This window comes from Martes martes (genome assembly GCF_963455335.1).
Source record: "Martes martes genome assembly, chromosome: 12".
Classification (NCBI taxonomy): Eukaryota; Metazoa; Chordata; class Mammalia; order Carnivora; family Mustelidae; genus Martes; species Martes martes.
This window is the reverse complement of record NC_137900.1, coordinates 25,926,297-25,939,882: the sequence shown is the minus strand read 5'-3', so window position 1 is coordinate 25,939,882 and position 13,586 is coordinate 25,926,297. Positions and strand designations below refer to the sequence as shown.

At 38.8% G+C, this 13,586-nt stretch overlaps 1 protein-coding gene across 21 annotated transcripts; it reads left to right on the top strand.

Annotated features, from left to right (window-relative positions):
* Positions 1–13: 13 nt before the first annotated feature.
* HNRNPK (heterogeneous nuclear ribonucleoprotein K) lies at positions 14–12,422 on the top strand. Of its 21 annotated transcripts, none has more exons than XM_080819715.1 (17): positions 20–150; positions 2,127–2,201; positions 2,315–2,399; positions 2,811–2,908; positions 3,581–3,637; positions 5,084–5,127; positions 5,996–6,068; positions 6,649–6,720; positions 7,223–7,336; positions 7,660–7,788; positions 8,400–8,707; positions 8,837–8,891; positions 9,202–9,285; positions 9,553–9,568; positions 9,644–9,726; positions 10,168–10,337; positions 11,117–12,422. In XM_080819715.1, the coding sequence occupies exons 3-17, from the start codon at positions 2,342–2,344 to the stop codon at positions 11,145–11,147; spliced, it is 1,392 nt and encodes a 463-aa protein (XP_080675841.1). In that variant the 5' UTR covers positions 20–150; positions 2,127–2,201; positions 2,315–2,341; the 3' UTR covers positions 11,148–12,422. The 21 variants fall into 21 exon arrangements, 8 of the variants coding, with proteins under 8 accessions (XP_080675839.1, XP_080675841.1, XP_080675836.1 ...); XM_080819710.1 differs by having other exon boundaries at positions 11,057–12,422; XM_080819711.1 differs by lacking the exon at positions 20–150 and adding an exon at positions 405–508 and having other exon boundaries at positions 11,057–12,422.
* The last annotated feature ends 1,164 nt before the right edge of the window (positions 12,423–13,586 follow it).

The following is a 13,586-nucleotide window of genomic DNA, read 5'->3' as shown; positions in this document are numbered from 1 at the left end:
CTCCCTCCCCTCCGCCGCTAGTGAGTGCGCGAACGAGAAAGGAGGAGGAGGGCGCTCCAGGCGAAAGCGCTGCAGACGCCATTATCCTCTGTTTCTCTGCTGCTGCAACCTCGACGTCTTACCTACGTCCCGCTTTCTTGCGGCCTATAGGTAATTGGGGTTTTCGGCGCTAGGGTATTATAGATTCAGGCATGGGTTTGGCCTTCCTAAAGGCTGCGTTGACTTCTATCAAGCCCGGCTTTTCTCGGGCCCTTAGCGGCCTCACAATCTGAAGGGAGGCGCCGGCGCGAGGCGTGGCGTCGCCTCCTTCGGCGCTTTGATTGACGCAGCCTTGGGCCAATCGCTTTGCCCTCGCGCCACCGCTAAACCCCGGGCAACCAATTGGGCTCGGCGGCGGGGTAGGAGAGTGCGGGGAGGCGGGGGAAGGCGGCGGGGGCCTGCGCTCGTTCTCTGTCTAGCTGTGACCGGCTGAGGCGGCGCGGTGGCACAGGGACGGCGGCCTCGCGCGGTGAGGAGCGGGGCTGGACGAATGGCGTGTGGGGGCGAGGGTCAGAGACGAAGTTTGCCGCTTGAGGGAGGCGTTTGGGGGCTGCTTGGTGGTTGGCCGATTCTCAGGGAACGTTGCCCGGTTTCCCCTCCCCCCACCTCCGCCATTTCCCTGAGCGTATATCCGCAGTCCGCGTTGTGGTGCTAGAGGCTTCGGGTAATTGCGAGGTGTGTGCCTGTAGGATGATCAGTAGTTCTGTAGTCTTCAGAACTAGACACCTGGTGTACGAAGGAGAAGCGGCCGGCGGGCGGGACCCGAGGGCAGCGGAGAACGCCGCCGCTCTCTTTGTTTGGGTCCCGCTGCACTTGGGGCCTCCCGGCCCGGGAGCGGAGCTGGAGCGGGGCAGATGGAATGGTCGAGGCTGCCTCCGTTGCTTTGTCTCTCCCGCGGTGGGGGGAGGGTGCGGGGGATGAGATCTCGGGACCGCGTGGTGGGTGGGGGAGGGGGGGTCCGCGCTCGGCTCCGCCTAGTAGCACGTAGTCGCCATTACGCGGGCCGCCATTTCCTGTCGGGTACGGGTGAGGAGCGGCGCGGCGCTTCTGCTCTCTCCTTCGGCTTTTCCACTCCTGTTATTCGGCTGTTGCTGTTCCCTGGTACCGTGTGGGGCCGGGGTTGGGGGAGGGGGCATGTGTGCGTTCCGTTGCTCTCCCATATTTAGCAATTTGGACCTGAACTAAAGGACCTGAACGGGGAACCGCGGCAACGTTTTCCTTACAATTCGAGCCCGCTGTCTTCAACTTATTTACCTGAATCTGTGATACCTCTACATTTAGCTGAGTGATGGGCGGTGAGGTAGCGTTTCAGTTAGTCGTTAAAAGGTTTATCGACAGACGTTACGGAAGACGGGAGCCATAAAGGTAGCTCTGGGCTGTATAGCTGTCTTCTGCTTACCAGAGGCCACTTGTCGGCTCTTTCTGCTAGACCTTTGAGGGCTGGTGAACGGCTGTTTGCAGTCCCATTACTCTGGCATTAAAGGTATAATTGTTATAGATTTCTAACTTAAAATACTAGTGTGGCGGTAGTATTAGCATTCTAGGGCTTCATTAGCTCTGTTGGAATAATCGAGTATGATTGGCAGTTGGGGTCTGCTCCTGTATGAGGTTTTAAGATTTAATCTTAAGGACATTGACCTTATTGTTGTATATAGCTCGAATTTGCCTTCATGTTTTTGTAAACTTTTTAGAGATTTCAGAGAATGGCATTTCAAGTCACCAACGGGAGGAAACCCACACGCAATTTAAAAATCAGTATAGTTTTATACATCTATAAATGTGTACCTTTAAGGACAAAATTGAAGGCTTTGGGGCTTTATATGTTTTACAGACCTTTGGTCTGTATTGTATTGTAGAAAACAATTAGTTACCATGGTGGAGACTCCGTCCAGTGGCTAAAAACTGCATGGTTTTCTTTTTGCAAAAAATCAGATAGGTCCTTTCGTTTTTGGTTTTTCCTAAGGCAGTAGTTTGATAGTGTAAGACCCAGTTTCAGAGCTGTTTAGTTTGTATTTACATGACTGTTAAATTAGTATTCAGTAATAAGCAACCAAAAAGCAAAACTCAATTTATGTTGGTTTTTATAGGCTACTGCAGCACTAGGGTGTCAGTTGGTCCCGCCCAGAACTTCAGTTCTGCTCTGCAAGGATATATAATACCTGGTACGTTCTAGAAGCAGAGTCATTTTCCTTGATTTTTTTTTTATTATTATTAGCAAGACACAAAGCTTACTTTCCAGTAAACCAAATGTACTAGTCTCTTTATCTTTCAACAGATTGGTGTGTCCATATAATACAAGAAAATGGAAACTGAACAGCCGGAGGAAACCTTCCCCAACACTGAAACCAATGGTGAATTTGGTGAGAAGGCATTTTAATTTTAACAATTTCTGGATTTTCCGTTTTGTTACTTTCGTTATTTGGAACTGTTTAGTCTGACATCCCTGTCAGCTTTCTCTTCACTTTTCATTTATGAACTAGAGGTAACTAATTTGCATTGGTGACTCTAAACTTAAGATATCTTGACAATAAAAATACTGGTTTTTTGCATTTTGTAAGTTTAATCTTTGCAAGCATCTTGTCGCATTGTTTTGTGTTTAGAAAGTATTATTGGAAGAGAATATGCTCTAATTGACTTAGGAACAAATCTCCAAACAGAACAGAGTTACTTCCTCTGATCTATGGGTTGAAACTAAAATGTAATTGAATTAAAGGCATTTTTTCTTGTTGATAACCTGTGCTTGCTCTGAAATCTGAACTGTTAATTTCTAGGTAAACGCCCTGCAGAAGATATGGAAGAGGAACAAGCTTTTAAAAGATCTAGAAACACTGATGAGATGGTTGAATTACGCATTTTGCTTCAGAGCAAGGTATAAATTTTATTCTTGAAAATTTAAAAGTGGTTCTTAACTAAAGTAGAAATTAGAGTTCTGATTTGGCCCTCTGGGAAGCATTCTAAGTCTTACAGATTAAAGAGTATAAAAGGTTTGCGTGGCTCTTTCAAAACAGATTTGTAGGCCAGGTTATTGTGATCAAATGAAAGTACTTAATTCAGTGAGTCATTGCAGGTCAAAGTAGCAGAGAGGGTGTAGGTAATGCTTAAAGCATTGATGGATAAAAGTTTATACCTTGATTGCATTGTGGGGAAAACATCTAGTTGGCTGCTTACTTGATTGATGCCATCACATGTCACCTTGTTAAGGTACCTGATATGTTTAAATTGTTTCTCAGAAGGAAACTAAATTTAATCAGTGCTTAACTTTCATGCTCCATGTACTTCTTCCCATGCTGAATATCCCAAAGCTCTCTTAAATGTTTAATCTCCAAAGCACAAATTCCCTGATTTTTATTTTATTTATTTATTTTTTTGACCTGATGATTTTTTGTTTGTTATCTCTGATTTTTAGCTTTATGACCCAAAAAAGAGAGGTTAGGGGTTTTGGTTTTTAGTTTGGGGTTTTTTGCTACGGTTTAAGAGCATAGGAAGACATTTAACATAGGGAAAGGGGAAGGTAAGCTTATTGTCTTTTTGTCTCCTCCAGAATGCTGGGGCAGTGATTGGAAAAGGAGGCAAGAATATTAAGGCTCTCCGTACAGACGTAAGTATTAAAGAGTTTAAACTACTACACAAGCAGCTTCAGTTTATGTGTGTGTAGAAATTTAAAGATTTTGTGTCATAGAAATCATTTAATAGCCTAGATACAAGCCATTTGTAATAATCAATTACATAGATGATTTCAGGGTTTGCCATTCCTGATTTAACAAAGCCCAGATTGAGTTTGGGGAGGGAAGGGTCTGTATTAAACCTCTTCACTTTCTGGTAACTGTCCACCAAATTATTCACTTCAAGATAACATTTTAATTAGAAAATAACAGTGTAAAAACCCTTAATGGCACCATTTACTATGTGTGAGTCAATTACAGTATATCAAAAACATTGCAGGTGGCTGATTAAACTCAGATTTTTATTTCCTTTTTTTTAATCCGTCCATCTGTTTAACAGCTTGCACATGGAGCACAGATTAATGTTGAGGTTGCATGATTTAAATATGGGTAAAGAATAGAGTAGACACGGGAAACCATTTGTCAATGCCAATGATTTGTTTGAGTCTTCATATTTTATAGTGGGTTGACTCTTGTGATTAGACACACTAAATGTTGGTATCACCAGAAGTGAGCATATTTCTAGGACTTGGCTACACCAAAATTCCTAAATTTTTTTTCTCATAGTGTACACTCTTTTAATGTTTCCTTGCTGAAGTTGAGGCAAATAATAACTTTGTGTTGAATACTTATTTGATAGTATTTCATTTCTCTCTTGGTCGCAGATCTTTGTATGTTCCTCTTGTAAACTGAACTTGAAATTTTGTTTAAAATTTTACTTGCCTTGCTAGGATCTAGGAATGCGTTTTAAACCTCCAGGAAACCAAACTGGTCTTTTTTAAGAGTTAGGGTTTTTGGTGGTGTGGGAATTTTTGTTTTGTCTTTTATAAACCTCTCTCCTCTTAATCCAGATGTTCTATATAATTATCTGGGTTGTTAATTTCCCCATTTCCTCAAGAATTTCAGTAAACTGAGTCATGACAGGTTTTGTGTCTACCCTCATGAGCCAGCCTGCTACTGAAACATCGTTTGTTTAAAAAAAAAAAAAAAAAGCTAGTACCATCATTTAAGGTCCTTAAATGTTAAGCCACAGTCAGATATAGAGAAGTCCATTATTGTGTTAGTCTTCAGAACAACTTAAGCTTGTTTCATTAATTGAGAGTATGAGTATAGTTTGTATTAAATTAAAATTTATTGCTTTTCCCCCTTTTCCCTCTCCTTGTTTTTTTGGCCATATATCTCCGTTGCCCATGTACTGGATCGACTTACCCCTGCGTTGCCCACCATGACGTTGGCCCATCCGCCCCTGAACGCCCATGTGAAAACCCTGGTTGGCTATGCCCAAAAATGTGCTCGTTGCCAAACGGGTACCATACTTGACAACTTCTGATTGAATGCCCATGCCCAATGCCAACATCCACGAACGCCAATGACCAATGCAGTACAATGCCAGTGTTTCAGTCCCAGACAGCAGTGGCCCCGAGCGGTATGTCCCAACAGTTTATGCCTCACTGCCTGATTAGAAAGAGAGAAATGTATTTTATTACCTGCCTTTTATATAATTAAATAGTATCCCCTTTAGACGGTGTATTGTTTTTCAAGTTTCTGTCTTATTTTCCCCATTAAGTCTTTTTGTCACTGAACTTTTACCGTGAGTTGCCCACCCAAACGATCCACTAATTTTATTTCGATGGAAGGAGCACAGCTTCAAGTGTTGCATATTTGCTGCATTGTAAATCAGATTGTTACCAAAATAGTCTCTCGCTCTGTCTTTGTGGCCCACCTTGCTTCCCAACATTGCCTGTTCATAATTTTTTCTGATGAAATGCTAACTCTGGTTCACTTTCTTTCACTTCTCATTTGTGTTGTCTTTGTTTTGTCTCGCATTTGTATTTGTTTTCTTGCAGAGCCCATTAGTGATCTAATTTCTAACTGGTATCCATAACCTTATTCCAGATATAATGTTCACCACTTGCATATTCCCCCACTTTTGCCTAAGAGAAGGTGTGCCAGTTTTACCAATGTAACAGCGAGGGTATCCGTAATTAACTTAGTGGTGGCGGGGAACATAAATATTCAACTCTGCTTCAGTTCTGGTCAATTTATTGCCCACTTAATCTGAGCCCTTCCAAGAGCCCATTCTCTCTGTCTCTCTGCAAGTCTCCTAATATTGTTATCATGTCTGTATTGGGCATAAAACAAAATGCATGTGAAAAATCTATAAATAGGCTACTTTAAATGGGGAGATTAAATAATTGTATGTTACTTCTCTGTAGAAGTTTTGATGATGAACACAAAACTCATTTTTCTTTTCCACCTTTTTTGTACTATCTGGTATTTGTGATGTTTGACAGCATATTGAGTATCAGTGCTGATATTGAAACAATTGGAGAAATTCTGAAGAAAATCATCCCTACCTTGGAAGAGGTAGGCTCTCTTTTTGTTCTTAACGTATTTGGCAATTGAGGGGGGATTGTTGGAAGTGTTTTATTGGGACTTATTATGGGGGTGGTGGAGAGACAGTGACCAACAATTTATAGCAGCAACATCTTGCACTATATAATGTGCATGGTTACAATTCCACATCGTTTGTTTTAAAACATAATATTTTTTAAAAAAATTTTTAATGTAGTCTGGCCACTCCAGAGTAAATATGAATTATCTGTGGTCATGCACATGGGTTTACCAGGTATTTTATGGGCTATGGTTACAGGGGAGGGTTTGTTTTTTTGTTGCTGTTGTTTTGTTTTTTTAATTAGAATATTGGTTGTAGGGCTGTGTTGGAGAGGACTATGATCTAGTTCAAGGATTGTTTTTAATTCTGTGTAATCCTGTATTTACTGAGTATATGGGAAAAGGTTACATGTTGATAATCTTAAGAGTAGATAAAAGTTTTTCATTTTATGGTATAGATAATGAAATTGTTGTAGTAGCTTTACCAATATATGCGACAATAGCCTGATCACACTAGACACTTAACCTATTACTCTTATTTTTCTACTTTCAGGGCCTGCAGTTGCCATCACCCACTGCAACCAGCCAGCTCCCGCTCGAATCTGATGCTGTGGAATGCTTAAATGTATGTCATAGTGCCATTGAACCCCACTGAAGTATGGAGCCTGGCCCATAGGATCAATTTTATTTTTAACATAGTGTACTTTTCCCGTCTCTATAGAAAAAGGCTTAAAAACATGATAAGTGAATGGTCTTACAACTCACTGTTGACCCTGCTCCATGCTGCAGTGGGAATTAACTACATTTGCAAAGTGCTTTGCAGTCATTTTTATTATGGTGTTATTTGAATGTTATTAATAATTTTGTGGTAACAGCGACATGCTAAATGGCTGCAGTGTGGGTATGGTGTTGCAGGACCTGAAAATAAAATAGTTTTTTAAGGTGGTGCAGAATGTCCTTTTTGGGCCTGGCTATTGAGGATAATAAGCACATAACTGGTAAAGTTATTGAAATATAAATTCAGGTTGCTCACTGCAACAGTATATTGTCATGCTTATAGCAGATAAGTGTGTATTATTGGGGATTCCTTGATACGGAACTAAAATTTTATAATTCTCCCTCTGCAGTACCAACACTATAAAGGAAGTGACTTTGACTGCGAGTTGAGACTGCTGATTCATCAGAGTCTGGCAGGAGGAATTATTGGGGTCAAAGGTGCTAAAATCAAAGAACTTCGAGAGGTAAAGGCAGTTGATTTTTTGCTATATTACTAGACAGTAGTGTTTCCTATAGAGCTGGGTCAGTGGGGTTCTCATTCCCCCTTTTTGAGTTCTTTCCCTAAAATCTTTATCACTTATATTTATCTAGTTCACTTTTAAAATATAACAGAAAGGCCTGGGCCTGTTAGGACAAGTTCGTTCTTTTTGCCAATACCATGGCAAAGTCCTAGAGTTACTAATAGGGTTTTTATGTTGGGGGTAGGGGCAGGTTTCTGAATGTGAACCCAGGAAACTTTGTTTTTTCCCTTCTGATTAATGCTTCCCTTTTTCGTAACTTATCACAGAACACACAGACAACAATCAAGCTTTTCCAGGAATGCTGTCCTCATTCCACTGACAGAGTCGTGCTTATTGGAGGAAAACCTGATAGGGTTGTAGAGTGCATCAAGATCATCCTTGATCTTATATCAGAGGTACCTTTGGAATATTATACTTACTATTTAATTCCATGAAACAAACAAATGTTTTGTTCTGACTTAGTTTCACGATGTTGAGACAAATGGTTTTTATTTGTCCTTGGCTTGTTATCACTGTAATTTAAAAATTCTTTGGGAGAGTGGTCATTTGATCTTTTGGTGAGGATTTTTAATAGCCTTTGATCCTTCCAATGAAGTTTTGTGTAGTTTTGTAGTTTTTCTATAGTACCACATTGCACAGCTTCCCAACCGATAATGCTTCAGTATGAGTTACATGCTTTCATAAGATAGTGATTGCCCCAGTCCTTGAGATGGGGACAAGTTCTTCTTTACAGACCCCATTGTGAAATGTGTGAATGGGGTTTCTAGTCTCTTCTTGAGATGGAACAGTAAAAGCAGGCTGCTAAAACTTTGTTTGGGACTCACCAAAAATAATGCATTTTAAAAAATTCTTTTCTTCCTACTATTAACCTTTGCCTGCATTCCTTTTCCTGTCATAAGTACCTCCCAGGAGAAATAAAGGACTTGAAATGTTCAGCTTGTTATCATTTGGTATGAAACAAGGCTCTTTTCCTTCAGTCTGTAACATTGATATATTTTTGTTTTAGTCTCCCATTAAAGGACGTGCACAGCCTTATGATCCCAATTTTTACGATGAAACCTACGATTATGGTGGTTTTACAATGATGTTTGATGACCGCCGTGGGCGCCCTGTGGGATTTCCCATGCGGGGAAGAGGTGGTTTTGACAGAATGCCTCCTGGCCGGGGTGGGCGTCCTATGCCTCCATCTAGAAGAGATTATGACGATATGAGCCCTCGTCGGGGACCTCCACCTCCTCCTCCTGGACGAGGTGGCCGGGGTGGTAGCAGAGCTCGGAATCTTCCTCTTCCTCCACCACCACCACCTAGAGGAGGGTAAGTTTCTTCCATTGACACATTGATGATCTGTAAGAGGCTTCGCTTTATGGGTAGATAGGGTAGGTTTTTATTTGGTGTACATGACATGTAAGCAAACTGAGATTACAACAAGTACTATGCTTACAGAGATCTAATGGCCTATGACAGAAGAGGAAGACCTGGAGACCGCTATGACGGCATGGTAAGAACTCTTCATTTATCAGTGTGTGCATGAAAGCTTCTAGGAGTCTAATGTCACATAGTTGACATTTTGTTGAAGATGATTATTAATTGGAAAGTTTGCTTTACAAATGAATTTCATAGACAACTAGTTAAATCATTTCAGTTGTTAGCTGGAATATTAAGACTTCATTTAGCCTCTTTTGTTTCTGGAGAATATGTGATTTCTGCCAATATTTTAGTGATGGAAAATAGAAATCAGACATATAAAAATGGGTAGCTCAATGGCCAAAACAATGCCGGTTATGTTAATAGTTCTATCTTTGACACAGGTTGGTTTCAGTGCCGACGAAACTTGGGACTCTGCAATAGATACATGGAGCCCATCAGAATGGCAGATGGCTTATGAACCACAGGTTGAGTATCATGGGTGTTTTTGTATTCATATCAGTAACAAATGCTTCCCTACTTGCCAGTAAGTGTTGACTTCCCTTCATGTAATCTTCTTGCTTCTGTGCTATGTACCTGAAGGGTTTTCTTCCCCTAAGGATTGTCTTCCAAAACGTACTAGGGAGAATGTGGGAGGACTTTAGTTTCCTAAACTAAGACTTTAGGGATATTAAAATACCTAGAGAATAGTTCTGAAGGCAAAGTAATTTTTTATTTTTTCTTTCCGTTTTTAGGGTGGCTCCGGATATGGTAAGTTTCCCCTTTGTAAAATCAAACATTATTTCATGCTTTCTAAATGAACTTAATGCTCATTATTTAAATCAGATTATTCCTATGCAGGGGGTCGTGGCTCATATGGTGATCTTGGTGGACCTATTATTACTACACAAGTAACTATTCCCAAAGATGTAAGTATTCTTTAAATTTTTACGTTCTTGTAATGTTACAAGAATGTTTAATGAAATGTTTAAATGTTCATTTAATGAAATGTTTAAATGAAAATGTTTAATGAAACATTTTCTTTAAATTCCCTGACATTTACTAAAAGGTCTTAAAAATTTAGGATTAAAATTGTGTTTTACAGACTTCAGTGAGGTGTCTTTCTCTGGTTTGACTCTTGTACTGTTTTTAAAGCAGAAAGTTCTGAGCCCCTGATTTGTTTATTAAAGGAAATGTTGATGTGCAGCATAAATACATTTTAATTCAAACTTTGATGGGTTGGAGGTCTTTAATCCTAGAATGGACTGTATAATATTAATACTTTATATTCACTGAAAATACCAGTAATACAGTTAATATGGTTATTTTTAAAGTATATCATAAACACTTGTTTTTAAAAATCCTTTCAGTTGGCTGGATCTATTATTGGCAAAGGTGGTCAGCGGATTAAACAAATCCGTCATGAGTCAGGAGCTTCGATCAAAATTGACGAACCTCTAGAAGGGTCTGAAGATCGGATCATTACCATTACAGGAACACAGGACCAGATACAGAATGCACAGTATTTGCTGCAGAACAGGTCAGTTTGAGTTTAGCTTTATGTTAGCATACCCATACTAAAACTTTAAAAAGCTTTTCTTCTCAATTGATTTTTCTTTTAGAAGCCATGGTGTCTCAACCTTTTGGGGACCTAACTTCTAAACATCCTAATAGCTTTGCTTTAATTTTCTTCTGCTTTCTTACTAAAAATGAAGACATTCAATACTAATCTTGCTGGAAGAAGCCTTAACCAAGCAAACTTCTCATTTCTCTGGTGAAAACTGCTGCCAAAACCACTTGTTATAAATTATACAGAGCCTGTAGAAAATATAGAAGATTCAGTGGATGTTGGTCTAGTTCTGTGTGGAAGACTAGTGATTTTGTTGTTTTTAGATAACTAAATCGACAACAAATCACAGTCTGCCATATGGCACAGGCCATGCCTCTACAGGACAAATGATTGGTGCTGTAAAATGCAGCATTTCACACCTTACTGGCATTTCTTTGTCTTTTTTCTACCAAGTATTAACTTTTAATTTCATTTTCTTAATTCTGCTCTACTAATGTCTGATTTACTATTAATCATTTTTCTGGAATTTTACATTGCTCTAATTTTTTAATTGCTAATGTTTTAATTCTTATTTCTAATTGTAATGGACATGTTTATCATTTGAATTTAGCATTGAAATTGTCTTAATGTTGATTAAGATGTTACGAACAAAAATTCTAATTCGTACTTTTTTTTCTTTTCTTTTATAGTGTGAAGCAGTATGCAGATGTTGAAGGATTCTAATGCAAGATATTTTTTCTTTTTTATAGTGTGAAGCAGTATTCTGGAAAGTTTTTCTAAGACTAGTGAAGAACTGAAGGAGTCCTGCATCTTTTTTTTTTTATCTGCTTCTGTTTAAAAAGCCAACATTCCTCTGCTTCATAGGTGTTCTGCATTTGAGGTGTAGTGAAATCTTTGCTGTTCACCAGATGTAATGTTTTAGTTCCTTAAAAACAGGGTGGGGGGGGGAAGGGCGTGCAAAAACTAACATTGAAATTTTGAAACAGCAGCAGAGTGAGTGAATTTTAATTTTTGTTCATTGTTGGTGGTTTAAAAGAAAAAATTCCCCCCATGTAATTATTGTGAACACTTTGCTTTGTGGTCACTGTAACATTTTGGGGGGGTGGGACAGGGAGGAAAAGTAACAATAGTCCATTTGTCCCTGGCATCTATTCAGAGCAGTGTGCAGAATGTAATGCTCTTTTGTAAGAAACGTTTTATGATTTTTAAAATAAATTTAGTGAACCTATTTTTGGTGGTCATTTTTTTTTTAAAGACAGTCATTTTTCAAATGGCTGGATCCTCAACCCACCCCAAACTAAACACTAAGTTTGATTTTCAGCTCCTCTGTTGGATATAAATAAATGCATCTCTTCTTGGACATAGGCATAATATCTTGGCTAATTCCATTCTGGTGATTTCTTGATTTGAAAGTCCATTGCTTGGGAAGAAATTCCGTCATACACATTTATGCTTATAATAAGCTGGGGATTTTTTTTGTTTGTTTGCAAATGCTTGCCCCTACTCTGCAGCAGTTTTCTATGTTAGTAATTGTAAAGGAGAACCAAGGTGGGGAGCAATACTACAAATTGAGTAATGGTATAAGTATATGCCAGAAGCCTAATGGCAGCAAGTTTTATTAATCAGAATAATACTTGGTTATGGAAGTGACTGATGCTAAATAAATTCTTATTATTTTTTATTAGATGATTTCTCACCTATAGACAAACTGTCAGCCTGCTAGTGTCTATTAGTTAAACTTTGTAAAATATATATATATTCTTGTTTTTTTTCCATTGTATGCAAATTGAAGGAAAAAGATGTACCATTTCTCTGTTGTATGTTGGATTATGTAGGAAATGTTTGTGAACAATTCAAAAAACGATGAAAAAAGTTCCTGTGGATGTTTTGTGTAGTATTTTGGCATTTGTATTGATAGTTAAAAGTTCACTTCCAAATAAATAAAACTCCCATAATGCTAGATTTGATGTGTGCCCAATTTGAACAAGAGTTAACTACCTGTAAAATTCGTTCAAACGTTCCTCTTAACAAGGAAATAGAGTAATCGTAAATTTTTTTTTTTTTCCGTGTGAAGTGTGTTTCTAGTATTTATAAATCTGGTAGGGGTGGTAAATATAAAATCCCAATCATTAAGCTCTTTATTTGTTAAAGGGGGAGTCTAGAATGATGAGAGCTGGAGTCATTATCCAAATCTTTAATAACATAATTACAGATTACCTAAGAGAAATTTTGGGTTTCTTAGGTTTTTATCTTTAGGATAGCCCTAGTTTGATGTAATGACTGATAAATAAAACAACTGCAGAGTAGGTTCCTGGCTCATAAGTTCCTAAAACTTCTACCTGTTAATCTCCAGCTGTCTAGAAAGCATGAGAACAGTTCATTTGTATGGAAAACACTTAATGCAGTTTTGCTTTTTTACGTTTAGGAAAAAAACGTGGATGTGGTAGAAGATGAAGTAGGTGGTTTTTTTGGAGTATACATAAGTAACACATGCATGGAAACCTCATTTAAAAACAGAATTTTGGTGGAACTCCCCTTTTAGTTTGGGGAGAAAGTTCTGCAAAATGAAAAATTGCCACAATATGATTTAAAACTTTGAATGATACCTGTGGTATAGTTTCCCAGAAGGAGGAATTAGGCTGTGTTGCTACATGAGTGTTACTTAAGTATCCCCCTTGGGTATATTAAATATGGCTGAGCTGGAGTGGCTTAGGGCAGTATAACCAACTTCTGTAGGTTATACTGAGCCTTTCTGCTAGAGAAGTGGTGATAATGCTTTAGTTAAACTTACTGGCGGGAAGGCGTTCCTGGAAATAACACTGGCTTTCAAAGCAGGCATAGGCCATTAAAAAACTAGTTATGTTAAGTACATAGATTATTAGCTGGAAGGGTTTTCATTTTTGCTTTTTAACAAATTCAGACCTTGAATGTAACCTACTAGAAATTAGACTCGAGAATATCTGGCACTGAAAAATTGGGTGTACCACTTGTGAAGGGAGAGGCCTTTTGTGTTGCCACTATTTGTGAAGTGTTAAGAATATGGGCTGGAAATTTAGTTAAGTTGGGAAATTCTCAGTAAAACATGTTCAAAATTCACTATATGGAACGTTGAACCAATTTTATAAGAAGCAACTGGTACATGTCCTCATCTATGGAAGCCTCAAATTTAAACAAATGTGCAGTTCCTAAAAGGTTTTAAGCTTAACTTTGAAATGCCAA